The sequence below is a fragment of the Leopardus geoffroyi genome, chromosome A1 (genome assembly GCF_018350155.1).
Source record: "Leopardus geoffroyi isolate Oge1 chromosome A1, O.geoffroyi_Oge1_pat1.0, whole genome shotgun sequence".
NCBI classification, from domain to species: Eukaryota; Metazoa; Chordata; class Mammalia; order Carnivora; family Felidae; genus Leopardus; species Leopardus geoffroyi.
This window is the reverse complement of record NC_059326.1, coordinates 110,987,346-111,011,602: the sequence shown is the minus strand read 5'-3', so window position 1 is coordinate 111,011,602 and position 24,257 is coordinate 110,987,346. Positions and strand designations below refer to the sequence as shown.

Below are 24,257 nucleotides of genomic sequence, written 5' to 3'. Positions count from 1 at the left end.
GCTCAAGACCTCCGATATAACTTTGGATCAGCCATGTCTCTCCCTGGCCTTACCTGGGAAATGGAGATCATAGAAATCCCTACCAGACGGATGTGGCAGAGATGAAGATGTTGCAGGGCTAAGCCACTGCTCAGTGAGCCTCAGCCCCTTCCTCAAATATGGCCTAGCCTCTTTCTTTTCTGCTTACCTGTACAAATTTATGAGGTTTAAAAACCAAATTATAAAGTGGGAAATACCAGAGTGGGGCTGTTCACTTTAATGCGTCTTTCACAAGTTTCTCATCATGGATCCCATTTCCACTGTAAGATATAATGCCCCAGTAAAATAGCAATATCCTGTCAGGAATGTATCCATTGCATAAACCAAGCTTAATCTGTGCACAGATTCCATGCCTGCGCCCCGCTGCGCCCCCCAACTTTCTTCTTCAGTTTATTTTTGAAGACTTCTCTAGTTAACCAAATTTTCTGATAACCATTTTCTAATGGGTTATCTCATTATTTCCTCAGCTTAAGCTTTCTGTTTTTCTTCTCATCTAAAAAATGAACCAGTATTTTAGAATTTCATCCTTTATGTTTTTCTGGAATAGAAAGTAGCACAGAAATCTAAATTTTTGCACTGGAGCAGTCCTTGTAGTGTAGGTAAGACAGCCCACTCTTAGTGTTCAAACAGGAGCTTGCTGTAAGATACTTGCCTTGGTATGTACATTCCTGTCTAACATGGGGTAAGGATCAAATGAGATTAAGAGGAAGGACATGGTAAACTGTCCTTATCATAACTAGAGTGTATCTTTTCTGTCAAAGACTTAAGTCTCAAGACCTTGTGAGAAGCAAGTAATAACAATACTGTGTAGGGTGCTCACTTAACCATGACACCCTTTTATGTTACCCAGAAAATTCCTTTTTCCAATATTCCTTAGAGCCTATAGCCCAGCTGATGAAATTCTCTGCTTTGGCAGAGGCAAGGATTTTCCAGGATCCATGTGGACCTGTGGCTTACCTATTCCATGGGCACTGGGAGGAATCATTATCACTGCCCATCCTCTGATCCTTTGCTATTTGTAGTAAACGGCACTGAAAATACATTGTTGCATCTGAAATGAGATTTATATTATTCTAAATGTCAGATAACTTAAGTGTTTCCTTGCTGTCCAGCTCTAAAGTCTCTGTGAGGTACCCTTTTGTCTGGAAAGAGACTGTCAGCTAGGTATCCTGTCATCTAGTCACGACTCTCATTGTTGACTAGTTCAGGGACACCTTTTGTTTCTGTAGGAGTTAAGACTAAACAAATCTTAGAGGCAAGAGTTTTAGAACTTAAATAAGTTTGTGGTCATATGGAAATTGCTTCTTTCAATGAATACTGAATACACACTAAAAAAATCTCTGCCCTCATGGAGATATATAGATACACACACATACATTGTTTGGGGAAAATAAAGAATCTCTCCTGCCTTGCTTGTCATTAAAATAGATAAATGGCAACGAAGCGAAAGAGCCTATTTATCCATTTATTTATTTAAGTGAAAAACAAACCAGAGGAGGTTGTTTCTTTCCCCAAGTTTACTCTGCTCCTTACAAGTTGGGGCTCCCAGGCCTAGTGGTGACAGTGTGTTGGCTGCCCTTCTCGTTTTGGTTTAGTTTTTCTCACAATGTCAGCAGTAGGGGCAGAGTCCTTTGCACATGTGCTCATCACAGAGGGAGGTGAGCCTGAAGCCTTGCCCACAGACAAGAGGACTAGCTGAGGAGGTGGAGGGAACAAGAATGTATTACCTGAACAGATTCCCTTGGGAATCAAAAAAGAAAGTAAAAATTGAGACTATTAAAATCCCATTAGATGGAAGCTAGAATTCTTAATCTATCCTAAACATGGGCATGTGAACCAGAGCTTTTTTCCTTGACAGCACTGTCAGTCAAGGGTGGCTCTTTAGAAATTACCCAAGTAGTCCCAGCCCAAGTCCCATCCTTCTTTCTCAGCCTAGGAAAAGTAGGCAAATGACCCCAAAATATCCTTGATTATGGCCCTCTGGCCTATTTGCCTGGGAGAAATGCTGTGAGGGCATGTAGAGGCAGGTCTTGGTCTTCCCCTGGATAGGTGAAAGGGCAGTTAACAATAAGGTCGACCCTGAACTGTTTGGGCCTACTGACTAAAGCCCTTGCTTTGCTGTGAATGCTAGCATCACAATCTCACTGTTGGGCTGCATTTTCCTTTCCCTTTGACATTTTCTCATATTAAGAATATTTAATTGAGGGGCGCCTGTCTAGGTGGCTCAGTCAATTGAGCATCTAGCTCTTGATTTCGGCTCAGGTCATGAGCTCATGGTTTGTGGGATGGAGTCCTAGGTGGGCTCCCTGCCCACAGCACAGCACTGGGCCTGCTTGGGATTTTGTCTCTCCCTCTCCCTCAAAATAAACATTAAAAAAAAAAAAGAATTTAATTGAACTTGTGAAGCGGTAGGGAATTCGTTCCTCCTGATTTATTTCACTCCTCAGTGTAGGGGTCTTCAAAGTGGGGGATGATTCTTGCTTTGATCTTGATTGGAGGATTCAGTGGAAAAATTTGTCTTTAAGTACCTGGCATTTAGTGAGTTCTCCCTGCTTCATTCCTACCCTACTCTTGCTTTGAGGACAAACTGGGAAAATATGAAATGTTTCAACTAACTTATATTTACACAAAAGAAAAATTAGCACTCACAATGACCCCCACAAGGTCAGACTCCATCCCCAGGGCTGCAGAAGGGCAGAACACATCAGTTGAAGATGTGACTTAACACACAGTAGGTACTCAGTAGCAATGCTGACAAATTCAATGGCAGCAGGCACTGAACCATGCAGCCCTGATTTAATGTCCGGCAAAGGCTATGGGTGTTCTCCTTTCTCCATGAATGTGGCCTTTGCTCTAGCACTGGCTGCATGGTAGGCTTGCCTGAGTCTCACCTGTAAGCTGTAGGAGATTCCTTATAACTTGGTGTGAATTACAGGCTCCACATGACAAACAGTTGGGCTTGGACCACCACCTACAGCCCCACTTCCCCTTGAGCCAGCTGTTTTCAACTTCACAGTGACTCGTGCTTCCTTCTACCTTTGTGTTTACCAAATTATTTTTTATGATTGTGTTCTACTTTTGAAACAAAACCCAGAAACCTGCTAATCAGTGTCTCCAGAGGATCTGGAGCTTGGAACCTGGAGGTCCTCTGCTGTTCTATTGGCCTCCTGCCCAGGCTTGTGCATGTACTGCCAGAGGCTGTCTGGAAAGGAGTTCCTAGTATTTGATTTACATTCCAGTCTTTGGAACTGTACTTGTACTGTTGCTTTTATAGCCTGATCCCTCATAGTTGGTCTTGAGAGGGTGCCATAGTGACTGTGTTCTCAAGCTGCTCTGTGCAAAAGAATCGGCAGTCCATCAACTAACTGATGTCTAAGGGCTAACAAAAGCCAGAGAAACTTTCTCCCTGAAAAAATGGGCCATCAACCTCACCGTCATCAGGCCCCAGTATTGCTCTCACTGATCTTTCTGGCTTGCAAAAGATCCCTTGTACCCATCCCTGGGATTGACAGTCTTCATTCTAAAGGCAACCTTCCAGCTGTTGTTCCAGGGAGTCTCCACCTGAAACCAAAGCCTTATGTGTTGTACAGGTACAGTTCTCTAACCAAAGCCCACTAAAACCCAGCAGGGTCACTAATCCAGCTTTCCTTTGGAGGGGATATTCCAAGCCTTTGCTGAAGTTGATGACATGGGCTGGACTCTGTGGATTCTTTTCCTATTCTCTGCCCAGGATGTTATCAGGACAAGTTTCCAGTTCTTATTGGTCTCTGTACTCGCACCACCACAGTAACATAAAAATTTCCTAACTCAGTTTTGTAAAATGACTTTGTACAGAGGCCAAAGAGCTGCAAGTCTCTCTGAATTTGACATTCTCCCAACTCAGGAGGGAAGCTAGTCTAATTCATTAGGTGGGCTGTGCTATTCTTGGCAAAAAGCCTTGTTTGTAAAGGGGGAAAGGAAAGGGCAACTTATACTTTGGGCTTCAGACAGGAAGCAGCATTAAGAGGTCTGCCTTAAGTGCTCTTATGTTTGCATTTTGGCAGCCTTCAAGACACCACAGAATCCGTCCTGCATTCCAGGAAGAATGACAACTAAATGGTACAGGTTGATGGAGCCTGAGGAGATCCTTTCAGAGATAGGCTCTGGTTCCCTCTAGACAAGTACTCAACCCCGTGGCACTTTAAGGATCCCAGTCTTTCAGGTAAGAGTTTAGATAGCTAACCTCCCCCCAAAAGCCTGCAGAAGCATCATACTTGTAACCAACACCATCACCATATAAAGACCTAACTAACTAAAAGGTTATTTGCTTTTTCTCAGCACAGTACACACTCTGGAGTCTTTTCAAAAGTATCACTGACAAGTCACTGATAAACAAAAGCATTATGTGGCCAATCTTTAGCACTCAAATCACTGGCAGTTCCTGAAAGTCATTCCATTCGGGCTTTTTACCCAAGTCTGAATCCTCCATATGCCAAAGAGGAAGCTTGAAGCCCTTCCTTCCAGGATTCTTGATTTCAACCAGCAAGGAGCACTAATGTTGAGCCTGACATGAGTCATATACTCAAAAAGGTTTGCAAAAGGCACAGCTCATTTGTCTTTTTGGCCAACTAAAAAAAGCCCTAGCCCATGCTATGACAGGAAATGTACAAACCTCAAGACACTATTAACAAAACTGTTTTAAACCAATGCAGTTGAGGGATAGGGGAGGTGGAGAAATTACTCAAAGAGGAATAGCACATGCACTTGTATCTTCTTTTTCAGAGGACAGAGAAAAAAGTAAATTCAACAGTAAAACTTTGTTTCTAATCTCTTTCCTCTAATATGTCATATACTTGAATAATTAAAGGTAACTAATCTTTACTCTTAGCTGACAACAGCTCAGTTTTTTCCTAACTAGATGGGAACTGAAGTAACAGGGCTACTGTCTTGGCACAAGGCCCTTGCCCTATGGACAATTTCATTTACCTTTAATAGCTGTGCAACCACTGACTTTTTAATTTACATAATAATCCTCACATAACTGAGATTCCTTTGGGACTTTGCAGTGCTAAATGCAATAGAAAGGAATTGTAATAAATACCACCAAGACCTAAAAAGTTGATTGCTATCTTTTAAAATCTGGGATTGAGAGATCAAAATACCTTAAACAAAACTCTAAACTGCTATATAAACCCCAGGGGGTTCTTTCTTAAGAGTACTAAATGAATAATTTAAGTAGACTTTGTTTACTCAGCACAAAATACTGTTAACTAAGGCACCTTTAATAGATTTCTTCTCCAGTACCTTCTACCTACAGGAGTCAGAATTTTTACATCAGTTTCAGAAGTTATTCATGGAACTTTTTTATTGGGTGGTAGGGGAGGGGAGAGTACTGACTCAAGAATAGTTCCATGAAGGGGTTAAAATGTGCTCTATTGTTAAGTCATAGTCTTTTATATCAGAGAGCAGAAAGTGTTCCTATATCCAGACTTTACTTGTTTACCAAAAAAGAAAAAAAAAGGGGGAGGTAGAAAATAATCGTCAAGAAAACCTCTTCACTGGATAGATATAAATCTGTACATAATTCTAAATCAACTAAAGTATTATAGATTTTCTAAAACTGTGAACTTAATTCCTTAATATTTCCTAAGGGGCAGTACAGTTCTTGGGTAAAAGACCAGATTGGCCAGGTACAAATCCCAGCTCTATCACTTGCTAGTTGGTTGACCTAGACCAAGTCACTTTATCTCTGTGTACCTAATTCTTCATCTGTAACATAATGGTTAGCTACCCTCACAGGATTAATGTGAGTTTGAAAGTGATCATATGTTGAAGTGTTTTGAATAATGCCATGCATGTAGAGCATTCCATGTTACAGGGTGCTGGCACCTGGGTGACTCAGTCGGTTGAGCATCTGACTTCAGCTCGGGTCATGATCTCACATTTTGTGAGTTCAAGCCCCACATCGGGTTCACCACTGTCAGCACAGAGCCCGCTTCCTATCCTCTGTCCCCCTCTATCTGCCCCTCTCCCACTGTGCTCTCCCCCAAAATAAATAAATATGGAAAAAAAAAAAGTACTTTTACAGAGGAAAATGCATCATAAATGCATTTAAACTTCAGCATGCATTTAAAATTCATACCAAAATAAATTAGTTCTAGCCTCTTGCCATACATTTATAAAATTTACCTAGTTTACACATTTTTTTGTATGATCTAACCTTATAAATAGAGGGTTTTCATCTAGTACTCAACCAAAGAAATAGGACACTGTTCCAAGGCTGAAGAAAATACCTGAGGAGTAATTGGGAGAGGAATATTCCTAAGAATTTTCTCTACTGGGAATGTAGTTTCATGGTAGGAGTTTTAGGTGTGTACTGAATTTAGGACTTGGAGCTCACAGACTCCCTGCAAAGTGAGATGTAACCCTCTTATGATGATCAACACCTGAAATGTTTCAATTTTATATGGGAAGAGGAAAACAGATTAAGGTAAAAATAGATTTTGAAGCAGTAACCAAATAGCATTTAATGAAATAAGAGGGGAGACTCTCATACCTACTGTGTATTTAAAATAAGAGTCAGTCAGTCACTGGAGTAAGGTCTACAGGAACTATAATTTGTCTGAGAGCTGAATATGAAAGCATCACACATTTGATATGAGCAAAAAGTACCTTTAAACTTTTTTTTTTGGCCATTAATTCCAGTGAGTGGACTCTCATTTGTATGAAAAGCTTCCTAAGATCATACTTACTCCAAAATTTGCCAAGTAATAACTTTTAAAGGGAAACATCCTTCCAGTGTTAAACTTTGCTTAATAAATAGAAGCTGTACATATTGCTATCCTACAGTCTTCCAACAGAGAAGCAGCTACTAGCTTACTGAGCTGGTAAGAATAGGACAAGAAACTACTGGGGTTACTCAATAGCTGTTTTAACTGAACTAGAAAGACTACACAGGTGGTTCAACAGAATTTACTTGTATATTTTCCATTTTCTGTGCTATTTGAAGGCATAGGATAGCTTTGTATTAGCTTTCTACAATACTGTGTTTTAAATTTATCCAGTAAACTAAGATGCAGTACAACTTTTATACAACTTAGGAGATAAAAAAAAAAAAAATCTCCACAAGAGAATGCAACTCAGCAGGCCCTGGTATTAAAACAATTTTCCAGAATAAACAGATACGCAATTGCATTAAAAGGCAGTTTTCAAATATTTTAAGTTACACCAAGATTCCTTCCAAATATCTGCCTTGCTAAACCAATGCAATCAAATCTTATTCAGTGTTAATAGTGGGGCATGGATTTTGATAAGTGTTTACAGTTTTACTTTATCAAAAAACTTTTAAAGTGCTATCAAGCAGCAAAATAAATTGCATTAGCTCTGTGCTCCAGGTAGAGGTGCCAAATCCTCACAGTAGAGGTACAAACTGTGAAATTGCAAAAGGTACAGTTTAACGGTAAATAGTGCAGGAAGAAACAGTAACAAGTGGCCTAAATACAGAGTGGGACAGAATCAAACCAGTTATGTCTATGATTGCTCAAGTGAAACTGATATAATTTCATTCATTCAAAATAAAATGTGAAATTATAATTGGTGTTTAGAATCAAATTTGAAGAATTTCTTGATAAAATATAAATCTGTTCTTTTGAAATTGGAAATGAAACTATCAATTGATGGGAGAGCTAGAGACTTATTAACCCCTCCTACACAGATAAGGAAATAAGTGACAAAGTCTCTTGCACTGAAGTTATGTATTTTAACAGCTTTACATGTAATATTCATATATAAAAAACTTTAAGTGCTTTTCTCCAATTTAAAAATCTAAAGAATTCAAAAATAAGGCATTCAATATTTGAAAAAAGTACAGATTTACAAAATGTGTATTATTCTGTCATGAAAACTCCACACCAACATTATACACTTGGAAAAAAATACAAACAGGATATATTACAAATTTATGTAAGCAATAACTTAGTTCACACCATGCAATAAAAAGTACATTAATCAAGATACACAAGCTTTTGTAGGTCTAAACTGAAGGACTTTTTTTTTTTCTGCAGAATCCTTAAAACCTGTGGCACTTAAAATGTGTTAGCCTTTCTACTGAGAGGTAAATTATACACAACAATGATGAAAAAAATTAACAGACCAGATGTCTATTATGAATCATTCCAGCTTTGTTCAACAATGGCCGAAACTCTTTTCTCATATTCTCGTTTGTTTTCCTGATAAAGCTGTGCTGCCTGGCTATTGGCTGGACTGTTTGGATTCGGTTCATCCAGCAGAGACTAGATGGAAAGACAGAAAAGAAAAAAAAGATTTGCAAAGTTATTCTTTACATTAACGTGGGTTAGATATGGAGCACAGGAGTTGTACAAAACAACAAATTATTCACTAATGAAATGGCAGATAGATCTTCTGTATTTTTAGGTCTTAAATAGTTTCAGAAATGGCCTGATCACTGTAATAACTTTCCTGATGCTAGAAAACTTAAACTTCCAAAACTCATAGTTCTCAATTGTCTTAAGACCTCTAATTTCAAGGAAATTGGAAAAGAGTATTCTTCAACATACTGAAACCATTAGCCAAGAAATAGAAATAGCTGAAAACAATGTTTATAAAATGATCTGAATTAAAAAGAAATGTGATAGAAAAAGCTTTAAAAATGTCTCAAGCAAAAATTTAATTGTGATCCTATGAAATCCACATAAACTAAAATACCCCTCAGTCCACCTCTCTCCAAAACTTTCATTCAAGGTCAACTCTGAACCCACCAGAGTGCTTTGGCAGATGGTTAACACTATCTTCTTCTTCTTTTTTTTTTAAACAATTTCTCGGATGGGATAACATATTCATACTCAACACTGCTTCTCTGCACTTGGCAGTTTCTTGAGGTCCCTATGGTTTTTATAAGCAATCATCTTTCTCTATCTCCAAGAAGAGTTTTCTTCCTTCTCCACATCCTCTGGCTATGCTTCTTGGGCACAACTCATGCTTGACCTGTGAGAACACTTTATTTACACAAGGATCAGGAAAATGACCATGGATTTGGTCCAGTGTGGTCACTAACAAAAAAAGCAGACCAACTGTCTAAAAATCACGGGTTTTTATCCAAGCTGTGCCATTGGTTACCTGGGTGCTGGAAAGCTTAGTTTGCTCACTTGGGTCTTTAGAGTGCTCCAAAAGAAGCTGACTATATCCCGCACAATCTTGAAAAATCATGATGCATCCTAACACACACTTACCTGAATTGATGTTAAGATAGAAGATACGTCATATGTTGGACTCCATCGATTCTGAAGGATATCTAAACATATGCTGCCATCAGCATACACTGCAAAGACAACACTAAAACTGGTTACATATTAACTTTATCATACTTAACAGTTAAAGAGAAATCTTTACTACAAATAAAATGCCTGGCCCCATCAGAAGTTGTGAACATTAATTACTAAACCCTGTCTCACAGAAAAATCAGTGTTCTCCTATTTTGCACCTTTTCATCAGAAGAGTTTCAGAGTTGAATCTGTTTAAATTCCCTATTTCTAAATTCCTTAAATAAAGCTCTTAAAAAAAAAAAACTTATATATCCACCCTAAGTTAATGATATACAAAGACATACATGATATGTTAATAAGTTTCTATTTTTATTTATTATTTCTTAAAATATTTACTTATTTTGAAAGAGAGAGAATCCCAAGCAGGCTCCACACTCAGCATGGAGCCTAACACAGGGCTCAATCTCATGTCTGTGAGATCATGACCTGAGCTGGTATCAATAGTCAAAGCTTAATCGATGAAGTCACCCAGATGCCCCAATAAGATTCCAAATGTGGTAAAAATTTACAATAAACTTTGTAAAGAATTTACAAAATATTTAAATTTTTCATTTGGAATATGTGTAGTCACAAAAACATTTGTAAGACTAAATGCCAAAATGTAAGTATGGGCTATCTGTAAATCACAGGATTTAAAGGGTCTTGTTGTCTTTTACCTTTTCTTGTATTTTATGATTTATTTTTAAAACGAGTATGCATTCCTTTCATAAAAAATGAAAACCAAGTGATTAAAACGTTTTAAATCTTTAACATTTGGGAGGTTTTTTCCCCTCTTAAACTGTATGTGAATTAATGAACATAATTTTCTTTTCTTTTTTAATGTTGAGACTCCTAAGCAGGCTCCATGCCATCAGTGCAGAACCCAACGCGGGGCTCTAACTCATGAAGTGTGAGATGAGGACCTGAGTCAAAATCAAGAGTAGGATGCTTAACCGACGGAGCCACCCAGGCACCCCAGTGAACACTTGTGAGACTATATGTCTACATGATAAACTTCCACAAGTGGAACTGCTGTCTTGATAAAGGGTAAATGCGTTTAAATGTTATAGATACTGCCAAACTTTGGAAAACTTCATGGAGCCAGCCAGATCACTCCACATAAAGATAAGAATAGTGAGGCTTTTTGGGGGAGAGGGGCAAATTATACATAAATGCTGTCATTTCTCAGGGTTCTAATCTCCATCCTCTTCCTTCTTGCCCTGTATACACCCTCTGGGCAATGTTATCCACTCTCATGGCGTCAATGACCATCCGTGTGCTAGCTATGTCTACTTTTTAGCTTTAGATCAGATTTAACTCTCTGCTTTAAAGCAGCTTAGTCAGTGGCTTCCTATCTATCCTACAGGAACATCAAACTTGGCAAGTCTACACAACAAAACACTTAAGTATAGATTAAGTTTTAAAGTAGTAACTATTTAAAGTAATCCAAAAGTAAACTAGAAGCCACAAACATCCATCAAATGATAAATGGATAAACAAAATACAGTATATTCATAAAATGAAATCTCACTTGAAGCAATAAAAGGAAATGAAGTACGGTTAAAACATCGATGAACCCTGAAAACTATGCTAGCTGAAAGCTACAAAAAGCCCACGTGAATTACAGGATTTCATTTAAATGAAATGTCCAGAACAGGCAAATACATAGAGACAGAAAATATGACTGCCTAGGGCTGGGGTGCTGGGACAAAGGAGAAGGACTGCTCATTGTCATGGGATTTTTTTTGGGAGATAAAATGTTCTAAACGTGATTATGGTGATGGCTGCATAACTCAGTGAATATACTAAAATCCACTGAACTGTACAATTTAAATGAATGAATAGCATGATACATGAATTATACTTCAAATAAAGATGTTTAAAAAGTAGACCAGAAAGTTAATAAAATACTAAGGTGCCTGGGTGGTTCAGTTAAGCATCTGACTTTGGCTCAGGTCATGGTTGGGAAGTTTGAGCACACCGGGCTCCATGCTGCTGCTGTGGAGCGTGCTTGGGTCTCAGGGTCTCTGTCTCTCTGTCTCTCTCTCCTTCCCTCTCTGCCCCTTTCCTGCTCTATCAAAATAAATAAACTGAAAAAAAAATTCTGATAAAAGAAAAAAGGGAAACCATGTTATTAATACAAAGGGATGAGAAATAATCTAATATATGTTTCCCTAAGGTTGAAAATACTACACACCTTACACACATAGACCACCACCACCCCCTGCACATTATACAGTGTTTCCCACTTTGATTTACAAAGCCTTCTTACCACATTGTGAATCTGATTCGATAACAAGTCTAAGATAAAAGTGGAATCAATGTTAAGTGACTCCTTCTGGAATTAAGTGAACTGATGGAGAAGACCATATTTAAATGAACAAAGGTTATAAAAAAGAAAACTTAAATCTTTCATACTGTAATTTATAATCCAGGAATATACATATATTTGAAATAAATAAGAGATCACAGAAGAGCAAATTTAATTATAAAGAGTCACTCAGCAATCATTTATGGAAAACAGTAATTTCTACAAGTGAAAATAGGAATAGAGAAAAAATGGAAAACTGTATTTAAAAAAGCCTTGAAAACATATGAATCTTTGACCCAATAATCCCACTTGTAAAAGCTTATATTCTATAACAATAGTATGGGTATTTGGGAAGGTTTTCAAGAATGTTCAAAGTGCTATTTAAGGGGCACCTGGCTGGCTGAGTCCCTTGAGCATCCTACTCTGGATTCTGGCTCAGGTCACAATCTCATGGTCAGGAGTTTGAGCCCCAAGTCAGGTTCTGCAATCACCAACTGGGGTGCCTGGGTGGCTCAGCTGGTTAAACATCTGACTCTTGATCTCGCTCAATTCATTATCTCACAGTTCTTGAATTCAAGCCCTGCACTGGGCTCTGGGCTCACAGCGCAGAACCTGCTTGGGATTCTCTCAATCCCTCTTTCCCTGCCCCTCCCTCACTTTCTCTCTAAATAAATAAACTTTAAAAATAAATAAATTAAATTATAAACTGAAAATCACCAACTGGACACATTAAATAAATTATGGCAACCTCATAAAACATTCTGCAGCCATTAAGAAGGATATAAAAGAAAACATGAACATAAGGGAAGGGAAACAAAAATAATATAAAAACAGGGAGAAGGACGAAACAGAAGAGACTCATAAATATGGAGAACAAACTGAGGGTTGCTGTAGGGGTTGTGGCAGGGGGGATGGGCTAAATGGGTAAGGGGAATTAAAGGAATCCACTCCTGAAATCATTGTTGCACTATATGCTAATCTGGATGTAAATTAAAAAAATAATAAAAAAATAAAATTAAAAAAAAAAAGGATGTAAAAGAATAGTTAATAAGGTACTCACAGTACCTATATATCTATATAAAAAATTGTAATAAAAAAATAAAATTAAAAAAAAAAAAGGATGTAAAAGAATAGTTAATAAGGTACTCACAGTACCTATATATCTATATAAAAAATTGTATCACAGTATCTATATAAAAAATTATATAGAACAATCTCAGTTTTGAACAAGCACTTGCATTATTTAAAAGCTAAATTTTGGGGCGCCTGGGTGGCGCAGTCGGTTAAGCGTCCGACTTCAGCCAGGTCATGATCTCGCAGTCGGTGAGTTCGAGCCCCGCGTCAGGCTCTGGGCTGATGGCTCGGAGCCTGGAGCCTGTTTCCGATTCTGTGTCTCCCTCTCTCTCTGCCCCTCCCCCGTTCATGCTCTGTCTCTCTCTGTCCCAAAAATAAATAAACGTTGAAAAAAAAAAAAAAAATTAAAAAAAAAAAAAAAGCTAAATTTTAAGCAACAAATTATTTTTGGTATCTTTCACATTTCTACAAATAAATAGGTATTATTTTAGGGGCACCTGGGTGGCTCAGTTAATTAAAGAGTCCAACTCTTGGTTTCAGCTCAGGTCATGATCTCACAGTCTGAAACTGGGCTCTGTGCTGACAATGCAGAGCCTGCTTGGGATTCCTTCTCTCCTGCCCCACTCCTCATGCTCTTTCTAAATATAAATAAATAAACTTAAAAAAAAAAAAAAAGCACCTCTTAAAAAAGAATAAAAAGGATATTATTTTAAAATCAGAAATATTAAAACAAAAGAACTTTACTTGAAATTCGGAACCTTCTAAAGATTCCAGGATACAAAACCATAGCTAATACTGACATGGAAGCAACATCTAGAAGTGAGAAGTAGAAGGGAAGGCCTAACAGGAAGGAAGCCACTGCCACTCTTTCCCCCCTCCCCTCATCATTTGTGAAGTGTAATAAAATGTTACTTACCATTTGGATGAAACATTTTGGATAAAAACCTAACAGTTGGTGGTTTATTTGGATACTCTTCAGAAAATTCTATTACTAGTTTAAAAGTACCTAGATAGAAAACAAACCAAAATAATTATAGTAAAGACAAGCAAAATTTTTAATCTCTTCATCAATGAATCCCCAACCCAATACTGGTGTTTTTGCACAACCACACAAAAATTAATGTCAATTTTGGCTTAGTACATACAACACACTAAAAACACTTTGATTTACGTTAGACTGGTTAACACACAACATTGGCAAGCACTTGGGAACACACACTTTCAAGTGCTATCGGTGGGAATGTTAAACTGCCATACTTTTGGAAGGCAATTTGGCCCTAGCTACCAAAGTTTAAAATGTACATTTGGGGAACTACAGCTAGTTTATTATAGCTTAGAGGGGTGTATGCCAAAGGATTGTGAGAGGGGTAACTACCACACAACAAATGACTTAGACTGGAGGCATGGACACTAATTTGAAAGGTCTCTTCTGTCCCCATATGAATCTGTTCACTTAAATATGCCAAGAATCACTAGTGTTAGTGTAACTGCCTACTTTAGGTTACAGACCAAAGTGGTACACCTTATAAAGCAGTATTTTATGGTAAGTACAAGCATAGGCTTTTAAAAAGATTATGCACTTCTAACAAAGTTAGTCTGTTCACAGTGTACTAAGAACCCTCAATTCCAATTCCAAATTTATTATGCAGAAATAACCATTATTAGTGGTTTTGTCTTTCTAGACTTTGCTGTTTATATACTATCCAGTTTTTTATTTTGAGGAAATCTTCCCGAAGGCTGAAGAGGCATTCCAACTACAACCCTTGAGTATTTATAATACTCTGTAAATTGAGCCTTATTCCTAATGAAGTCAATAGAAGTTTAAACCATTCCAGATGTTTCTACACGGTTCTTCCCTTAATTCATCAATGCAGTTTTAAAAAGCAAAACAAAAAACCTTTCTTCTATTTATTCTATCTTGTATTTTACCTTTATGTTTTTAGTACATAACCTCTCTTTTACGTTTTTTTTTTTTTTTTTTTTTTGCCATTTGGAAATTTGGGATTAGGTAGGTCAAAGATAAAAGCAAAATCAAATGTGTTATCTATTTCATATTCTGAATCGAGGTATTATGAAATGTACAGTTAAATGGTGAAGGCAGCCTTATATCTAATAATGTATTTTGAAAGTTTACAGTTTAATTAAAAAAAGTATAATGTAAAAATTTCAGGCTACACAAATACAGAACAGCTTTTTAAAAAAAAATTTTTATGTTTATTTATTTTTGAGACAGAGAGAAACAGAGCATGAATGGGGGAGGGGCAGAGAAAGAGGGAGACACAGAATCCCAAGGAGGCTCCAGGCTCTGGGCTGTCAGCACAGAGCCCAATGCGAACCGTGAGATCATGACCTGAGCTGAAGTCGGATGCTTAACCGACTGAGCCACCCAGGCGCCCCTAGAAAAGCTATTTTCAAGATTTTCCCCTACCTTATGGAGTCTCAGGACCCCTTTATACTCGTATTCCCAACCAGAGCCATGCTTCCAATGGGAAGTCAACTGAATGTTAAGATGGGGAGAGATACACGTGACAGCATACCATTTTATATATTTCCACCAAAAATGGAAAATAATTTCATTTAAAAATATTGGCTCTTTAGTAACTAGGTTGCAACAATTCCCCCAGTTTTTAACATTCTGTTCTCATGAATCAGTTGGTACAAACTGCTTCCAGCATGCCACTGGATTCAACTACCAGTCTTTCTTTTTTTTTTTTTTTTTGTTAAAGATTTTTTGCTTAAGCAATCTCTACACCCAACATGTGCTCAAACTTACAACCCTGGATCAAGAGTTGCATGCTCTACTGATTGAGCCAGCCAGGTGTCTCTATCAGTATTTCTTGTATTAGAGGACTGAACTAAAAAATTTTTGAAAGTAATTTCTATGCCCAATATGGGGCTCTGTCTTGACCTGGAGATCAAAAGTCACATGTTCTAATGACTGGGCCGGCCAGGCTCCCCCAACTCAGAAAAATTTTAAATATTAATTACTGTAAACTCACTACACATTAACCTAAGTATGAAACCTAAGTATGAAACCTAAGTATATGTGTAACCTACACATTGAATTAAAAATAATATTATCTCCCCCCCCACCCCCAAAGATAGTGAGAAGTGTAGCACTGTTTTACAATTCTGCAAGTCTCTTTAATGACTGGCTTTAACAGAAGACAGCTGGAGTTTCTTAGCTACTTCTGCAATCTGTTACAATATGCTGTTTTGGTTGAGGGATAGGAAGCAAATCAGGCTTCATAAAATCAGTAAATGAAAAAGTAGAGTATTTTCATTGTTTTTTCAGATAGTTGTAGATATTCTTTTTTGATTACTAAAGAACTGGTAGGGTTTTAAAGGTTAATTGCAATGTAGAATCTGAAACCGTATCAATAAACGTTTTGCATCAGTTACACTAAAATCTGTTGCACAATGCATAAATCTTTTATTCATCCATAATTTTCTAGTATCATACATTAGTAACTCAAAAAAAATACAGACTTATACAAATGTAAATTCTGCCACATTTCATTATATACTATCAAAAAACAAATCACAATTAGGTAACCACCTACTGATCTTATCAGAGAAGTCTTGAAGTACAGTTCACTTCATCACTTTTAAGTATGTCTGCCATACAGTCAAATCTAAATTATGACAGTTCGTCTCTCAGTCATTCATTCAAGTAGAAATGCTCCATGAAGAAAATCAGTTTATGTTGCAACTCTGACAACTGCACAAGTGCTTTTTTTCCAGACAGTTGTCACAGAAATGTTTTATGCATACTTCCCACCTAATCACACAGAAGATTTAAAAAATGTATACTAAAGGGTCAGAATTTTTTTTTTGAGAGGGAGACAGAGTGGGGGGGGGGGTGCGGGGGAGGGGCTTAGAGGGAAAGAGGAGAAGGGAGAGGGAGACAGAAGGAGGGAGGGGGAGAGAGAAGGAAGGAGAGGAGGGGGGAGGTGAGGGGGGAGAGAGGAAGAGGGAGGCAGAGAAAGAGAATCTCAAGCAGGCTCCAAGCCCAGCACAGAATCCTACATGGGCCTTGATCTCACAACCCTAAAATCAAGACCTGAGCCAAAATCAAGAACCGGATGTGTAACAATGAGCCACTCAGGCACCCCAAGGTTCAAAATTCAATAGTATTAATATTTACTTTTTTTACCAAGATGTATCTTTTTTGTCATCAAGATGTTTTTAAGTGAAATTGGTAACTTTTAAAATCACAGAAGAAATTAACTTGAATTTAAATAAAGATTAAAAAAAATAATAAACAGCACATCTCTTTAAAAAACGCCAAGAACAATGGGTTGCCTGGGTGGCTCAGTCAGTTAAATGAATGACTCTTGATTTTGGCTCAGGTCATGATCTCACTGTTTCTGGGTTCGAGCCTCATTCTGTCAGCACAGAGCCTGCTTGGGATTCCCTCTCTGTCTCCTCCTCAATCAATAAATTACAAAGAATATGGGGTGTCTGGCTGGCTCAACTGATGGAGCATGCAACTCCTGATCTCAGAGTGGGGAGTTCCAGGCTCATTTTGGATGTAGAGATTACTTAAAAATTAAAATCTTTAAAATACATTTCTTAAATAAATAAAAAGAATGCAATGACTATTAGTACAGTATAGAGCCACCATCTTGATTTGTGCCAAGATGCTAAATGCACAGGTCCACTTATAACTACTAAAGGTTTTGTACCATTAGTACCAATTTGAATAGAATAAAAAAGGCAAATAGTGCCTCACTAGTGGTATGCAATTTTTTTAAATGTTTACTTATTTGAGAGAGAAAGAATGAAAGTGAGTGAGTGTGGTAAGGGCACAGAGAGAGGGAGAGAAAGAATCCCAATCTCTGTCAGCGCAGAGCCCAATGGGGGGCTCAAATCTCATGAACTAAGAGATCATGAACCGAGCCGCAATTAAGAGCTGGACACTTAACTCTGGACACACACCAGACACCCTGGTATAAATAGACAGTTTTGATCACAAGGTATCCGTGAAACAGTTTCAGGGACTTTAAGGGAGCCCTGAGAACCTCCTGATAAAGTGTAAAAAGCTGAAGTCCTTAAGTCCTTTTCTTCAATTCTTTACCCCCACCCAGAGGTAACCACTGGTAACAGTGTGGTATAAAACCCTTTAATACACACACACCTGCATGTATATGTTTAGTAAAAATGTAATACAATATATGTTATTCTGAAACTTTTTTTGTGTCTTGAAATGTACGTCCAGATCTACCTTATTCTTTAACGGGTACATAATATTCTAAAATCTAGATATATCATAATTTACTTAACCATTTCCCCTACCGGCATTCAGGTTCTCTCTTTAAAAACAGTACTGCAATCAGTATATCTGTGCAAATTATCTTCAATGGCTTAATTCTGAAACCATTTTGATAATTAAAAACAAACCTATTCAACAATTCTTAATATCCATGCTATAATTAGGGAAAAATCTAAGGACCTGGGTCTTGGTGAAAATACTAAATTTAAGAGACAAGTGATCATGCAGAATCCTATTTATGGATGTCAAATGCTAGCTATGTGTGAAACTAATGGCAGCCATTTTTTAAAAGATTTCTTATTTTATTTTTATCAAGTCATCTCTACACCCAACACGGGGCTCAAATTTATAACCCCAAGATTGAGATTCGCATGCTCTACTGAATGAACCAGCCAGGTGCCCCAGCTATGTGTGTTTAAGAGCAATTTCAGCTCAACACCCCATCAGCATAGATACCAATGTTAAAAAAGCACCAAGGGCGCCTGGGTGGCTCATCAGGTTAAGCATCTGACTCTTGATTTCGGCTCAGGTCACGATCTCAACAGTTCATGAGTTCGAGCCTGGCATCATGCTCCGCGCTGACAGTGTGAAGCCTGCTTGGGATTCTCTCTCCCCACTGCCCCCACCCCCCCAAAAAAAGTGCACAATTATCCTCCTTTAACCTACCAACTAGGCCTATAGTTCTACAGCCAAATACCAAAGTAACACAAAGAACTTGCAATGGATAGTGATCAAAGTGACTTGGAAAGAAAGTCCTCTGTAAACTATGACTTCTTAGCACTAGTTTTAGTATGACCTAATAATGACAGAAAATAGTTTTAAATTAGATATGCTGTTGTTACAACTTCCTGCTTAAAAAGCAGTGTCCTAATATTACAGAAAACATAATGAGAATGACTTACCATCTTCAAAGGGTGTCCCTTCTGGTCTGAAAACAAGAAGATTTTTGATTAAAAGATGTTTTCATTCTGCCTTTTCCTGATTTTTTTTTTTTTAACATTTTTATTTATTTTAGAGACAGAGCATGAACGGGGGAGGGTCAGAGAGAGAGGGAGACACAGAATCTGAAACAGGCTCCAGGCTCTGAGCTGTCAGCACAGAGCCCGACGCGGGGCTTGAACTCACGAACCGTGAGATCATGACCTGAGCCGAAGTCGGACGCCCAACCGACTGAGCCACCCAGACGCCCCTTTTCCTGATTTTTAAGAGTGAAAAGGATAAACTCAGAGAAGGAGGGGCTCATTCTAGTGATTTGTGAAGTTTTAAAGATAGTGTTAGTTCACTGTCATGTTAGCCCTAGATTTTTAGAGATGTAGGCATACAGGGTAACTATTTTCGAAGTTTTCATTTTAGGCTGGTTTTAAATTAAAAAAAAGGGGGGGAATCACAACCTTAGTAGAAAAATAATTAAGTTCATAAATATCAACCAGTGTCTTCTTAAGAGAAAAAATCATATTTTCAATTTACATCAGTAAGATGGAAATCACTTTTAAAGATAACTGTAACACCAGTGTTCTGCTTCCCAGTAAAGCTCTTGTTCCAAAAAGCCAGACAGAACTGATGTAAACCAAGAAAGATACTTTTTTTTCTCAAATCTCTTCCCTGCCTCCATATGCCAATTTCATCTTTCATAAGCAGCACTATCAAGTTTAATTAGTTCTTTCAAGGCATTCAGGATCTCAAAGCATGTTAGTCTGAATTTAATCTCTTTCCTTTAAAGCATTTTTTTTTTTTCAACGTTTATTTATTTTTGGGACAGAGAGAGACAGAGCATGAACGGGGGAGGGGCAGAGAGAGAGGGAGACACAGAATCGGAAACAGGCTCCAGGCTCTGAGCCATCAGCCCAGAGCCCGACGCGGGGCTCGAACCCACGGACCGCGTGATCGTGACCTGTCTGAAGTCGGACACTTAACCGACTGCGCCACCCAGGCGCCCCAATCTCTTTCCTTTAAAAGAGCGAACTACACTCATTGTTTTCACTAGTTTTTAACATGAACTCTTACAACTCATTGCAACTCAGAATTGTTTATGAAGGTATTCCTTTAAAGTTTGAGTGTAAAACCTAAGTTTAAAAAGTATGAAAGAAAAAAGATCAAATCCAGGAAAACAAAAGAAAGCATAATAAAATTCTAAATTAAGAAGCATATACGCAATACATATAATATATAAAACATAGACCGCTTCTCAAAAGGCTCCAGTTATTTCACACCAAGGTGTGAGACATTTTTATTTAAATTCTTACCACACTCCAACTTGTCAGTATTTTTTATTCCTAGCTTTTTTAGTTACCAAAGAATGCAAGCATAAACACTTGTTGGTACACTTTGTACAAAATAATTTACCTTTGCTCATTTAGTTTCGAATGATATTTTTATCAGGTAAAACCCAAAGGGATTAGAAAGTCATAGACAGTAACACCAATGCAAATAGTTTTACATAACTACAAAAACACTTATTGGCAGGTTTTTTTTCTAATTTACTTTGCAGTTTCTGTAAGATTCCTCAGTTCCACTTCAGTCTCTTTCCCTAGTCGATACATTCACTTTTTAAAAAGAATTACTACACCTATCATTTGTTATACCTTTCCACTCACCCAAATATAACTGCATTCCACTGCATGATGTTGTTTTCAGATGGTGCGCCACTGACACCCACAGGTGGGTCCTCTTGCAATCTAGAAATCCAGAGTAGTAATTTCCAAAGTTGAACAACTTGAAGTCACTAAGAAGGCCAAACAGAACTCCTGTGGTCTGTACAATCTACTCTAATACAAACTAAATCCATCTCCTTGTTCTTGTGCCGAGGTGTAATCAACCATAGGATTTAAAAAAAAAAAACTTAACAGGTATATACTTATTAAATACGTCTTCAAATTATCTAAAATTCCAAAGGGCTTTGGAGTCATCCCTCCTCAAATATCAAGGTTCAAAGTTAAGACATATCTTCGAGAAGTGATAAGTACAGACTGCCATCAACAACAAAAATTAAAAGCCCTGAATGCAAAAAATATTTTTATGCACCATCAGTTTTGCTGCCATAAACATGCTGAGACTGTGTGAGTCCTAACCACAGCTACCTGTGCAACAGCACCCCCCGCCCCCAAAAGGACCCTCAAGGCAAACACTAAATGGCTGAAAACATTTATATTCAATTTAATCAGGAAACTAGTGTTAGGCAGGAGAGTAGCTTTATCTCATTTGTTTCAATTAGCAACAGCCTTTAAAGAAATCAAGCTTCAATTAGATTTTTTCATCAATCCCTGTTTTAAAGACCTGCAATATAGCTAAATCTATCTCTCATTATCAAGAGACTCAATACAAAGCTGCCTTCCAGCATGTCATAATCAAATTCTTGTAACATGAAGCCCTTGGAAAACTACCAAAGGTGCCATGTGTTCAACTCAGAATTAAACAGAAAAGTGCAGTAAGAATCCAGAGTAACAATGGAAAGGAGCTGAACTTTTATTATTTGGGTTTCAATCACCGGAACGTGAAATTTGGTTTTAAGTTTCAGAAGACAACTTTTGCACCAAACAGAGCACCTCCTTGTACAGACTGTCATTTCAATAAAAAAATAAGAGAGACATTTTATATATAGACATAAATCTGTAGTGATTGTCAGGTAACATACTTTCAAATTAGTCTACATAAAAATAGTTCTTTTCAGTCAATCTGATTAAGCCACGATGACCAGAACCCTTAAAGGAATTATGCTGCTTCGTGTCCACCAAAGGTAAACGGCTAAATTAGAATATATTCAATGATAAACTATCCAAAGCTCAAAACAATGGCTTCCAAATGCCTCACCTATGGCTTTCTAATGGCGAAATTGAAAGGTTACTTCCTGAGCAGCTACTGGATGTTTTGTCTCAACCAGGGCAGGTCTCCCCAGAAAATCACTTAAAAATATGCAGTGGATCTAGTGCAGTTTTCCGTTTTTTTCCCCCGTACCTCCGAGTATCAAAGGTAAACAACTGAGAAAAAGGCACTTCTTCCTCACTAACCCCAACACCTCTTAACAAAACCCTATTTTACAAAAGGAGGCCCAGGGAGTATCAGGTTAGCGCCAGTCTCAAGGAAGGCATTTTTCCAGACTTTGGAGGCTATAGATAGGGCTTTATACGCCAAGCCACAGAGCTGAGTTCCAGAAGGCACTGGCAGCCCGGGCTGCCAGCCCGAGTCCCAGGTCTCTAAGCCAGTTCTCAAGGTCCTTTCGGGCGGGCGAGGGGGAGTCGGGTTTCGGAGGATGGGTTACTAACCTCCGGACCTCGCGCTGCAGACCCCACCCTCACTGCAGAAAGAATGGGGGGGGGGGCAATTTTCGTCCCAACCCTGCCCCTCAGAGAAGACCGTAGGGCCATCCAGCAAAACTAACTGGTGCAACAAGCAGGGAAAAAGACTGCAAGGGTTCGCTTTTGGGGGACGAGGCACCGCAGGGTGCAGGGGCGGGGGGAATGAGGCTTGAGCTCTTGGGCCAGACGTCGGCAGCTGACCCAAGTGAGCAGCGGGGGCATCCTAGGATAGTCCATAGCCATCTTTTTACTTTTGGGGGAGGGGGTATCAGAATTTCTTCAATAGGAAGAGCGAAGAAGGAAGGATGGGGAGTGCGAACGGGGAATGGGCTTCCGTCGGTTCCACAGGGCCCATAGTCGGCCCTCTTAGGGTTAGGAGAGGAAGGTGTCCCGGATCCCCGCCCAGCAGCCCCACAGCCACGGGGAGGAGCCGTCACCCAGGCCAAGGTGAGGGGCCTTACCGCTTGAAATCCCTCATGAGCCTCCTCCGCGCCGGAGTCGACATGCTCCCCAGCTGCCCCGCGGTCAGTCTGAAAGAAAAGAGTCCCGCGCAGCCCCCCCACCCCCCGGCGCGGCGGCCGAATCACTGTGGGTCACCACCGCTGCCGAGGCTGCACAAACAACCCTGCAATGACGTCTCCCTCCGCCGCCTCCAGATCCCTCCGCCCTCCGCCAGTACCACGGAGTGAGGGGTGTGGGAAAAGGGTACGGGGCGTATGAGAGCTCGTTATTGTAGTTTTTAGCAGGATTCTGTCCATTTTGGCTTCCTTATATAATAGATAAATTAGTTCTGTCTGATATAGAGATGTAGATTGTGGATTATGAGATCCCAAAGCTGAAACGCCATTATGTTTCTCCCCCTTTCACTAGTTTAAACTGGACCGGGTGGGGACAGAAAGACGCATCCGGGGCCAGAGATTTCAGGGAAAGGAGGTGGGATGACGTAAGGTCACGTGACTGCCGGCAGCGTTGTCAACAATCCACCCCTGAGGGGGAGGGGACGAAGTATCTAGAACCACGTGTCCCTGTGACGCGATTAGAACGCATCACGTGGGAGTGTCGCCTGAATCGGAGGCTCGGTCAGATTTCTGGAGCTGGTAGTTAAATTTAAGGGGTTGAGGTCCGGGAGAGACTTTTACTAGTTTTCTCTTCGGTTTGTTTGAACAGGGACGGCGATTGTGGCCTAAGCAAAAGCTCGTTTTGCTTAACTCCTTAAAACAAAGTCAAACATAACATGGATTTAAAATCCTTTGTGGTTAGTTCAACTGCTTATCAAATCTGATACATGGAGCAATGAGAGGACCTCCGCTTTTTATAATAAGTGCAGCATTGAATGCTGAGGTACACACCACGTAAAATCCCTTGAAATGCTTCCATTAGGCCACCAAATACCCTGGCACATCCATTACAATGGGGTTTCTAGGGTAGGAAATTCTGAGAACAAAAAAGTATGGTATACAGATTTTTTAAAAGTTTGTTTACAATCTCTATAGACATTTTCTGAACACGGGGCTGCACTCATTTGAGGATTTGTGTCAAACTGTGTAAAAGTCCACGGATTTGGCTAAGACGGGGTACATGGAGAGGAGATCTCAAGAGAGCACTTCGAAGTGTGATTGGTTGTCAAGAAAGCCTAAAAATATGACTCAGATGTGAAGAAATTTTGCAGACATGGGTGGGGGGTGTTATAAATCTAACCTGGATAACTGGTTTCAGGTTTTGTACACCAGCAAGTAAGGTGCAAATGGGCCTGAATTGTCGCCCATCCCGTCAGGGAGCTCAGGAGGTGTTGATCCTTGGGGATTCTGACATTTCCCTCCCTCTAGTTCCTTTAATGCCTGGCCTCAGGGCCAATAAAGGTCTGCAGGACTCTCAGCACTTTATAACCCTTTGGGTTAATTCTTCAGCCCAAAGCAGAATGGAAGTATTGCATGAAGTTGCCAATAGTTCCATGGAACCAGAAAAGG

At 39.1% G+C, this 24,257-nt stretch overlaps 1 protein-coding gene across 1 annotated transcript; it reads right to left on the bottom strand.

The window, feature by feature from the left end:
• Positions 1 to 6,976: 6,976 nt before the first annotated feature.
• On the bottom strand, positions 6,977 to 23,146 carry UBE2B (ubiquitin conjugating enzyme E2 B). The gene is made up of 6 exons (XM_045489185.1): positions 22,752 to 23,146; positions 20,593 to 20,673; positions 18,901 to 18,926; positions 13,640 to 13,729; positions 9,267 to 9,355; positions 6,977 to 8,309 (listed from the first exon to the last, which is right to left on the bottom strand). The coding sequence occupies exons 1-6, from the start codon at positions 22,793 to 22,795 to the stop codon at positions 8,181 to 8,183; spliced, it is 459 nt and encodes a 152-aa protein (XP_045345141.1). The 5' UTR covers positions 22,796 to 23,146; the 3' UTR covers positions 6,977 to 8,180.
• Between the last annotated feature and the right edge of the window lie 1,111 nt (positions 23,147 to 24,257).

Coding starts and splice junctions, on each gene's coding strand:
- UBE2B (XM_045489185.1), bottom strand. CDS start 22,795: ATGTCGACTCCGGCGCGGAGGAGGCTCATGAGGGATTTCAAGCG. Junction 9,356..13,639: donor CAAAATGTTTCATCCAAATG/GTAAGTAACATT, acceptor TTGTCTTTGCAG/TGTATGCTGATGGCAGCATA. Junction 8,310..9,266: donor CTATCTTAACATCAATTCAG/GTAAGTGTGTGT, acceptor CTTTCCATCTAG/TCTCTGCTGGATGAACCGAA.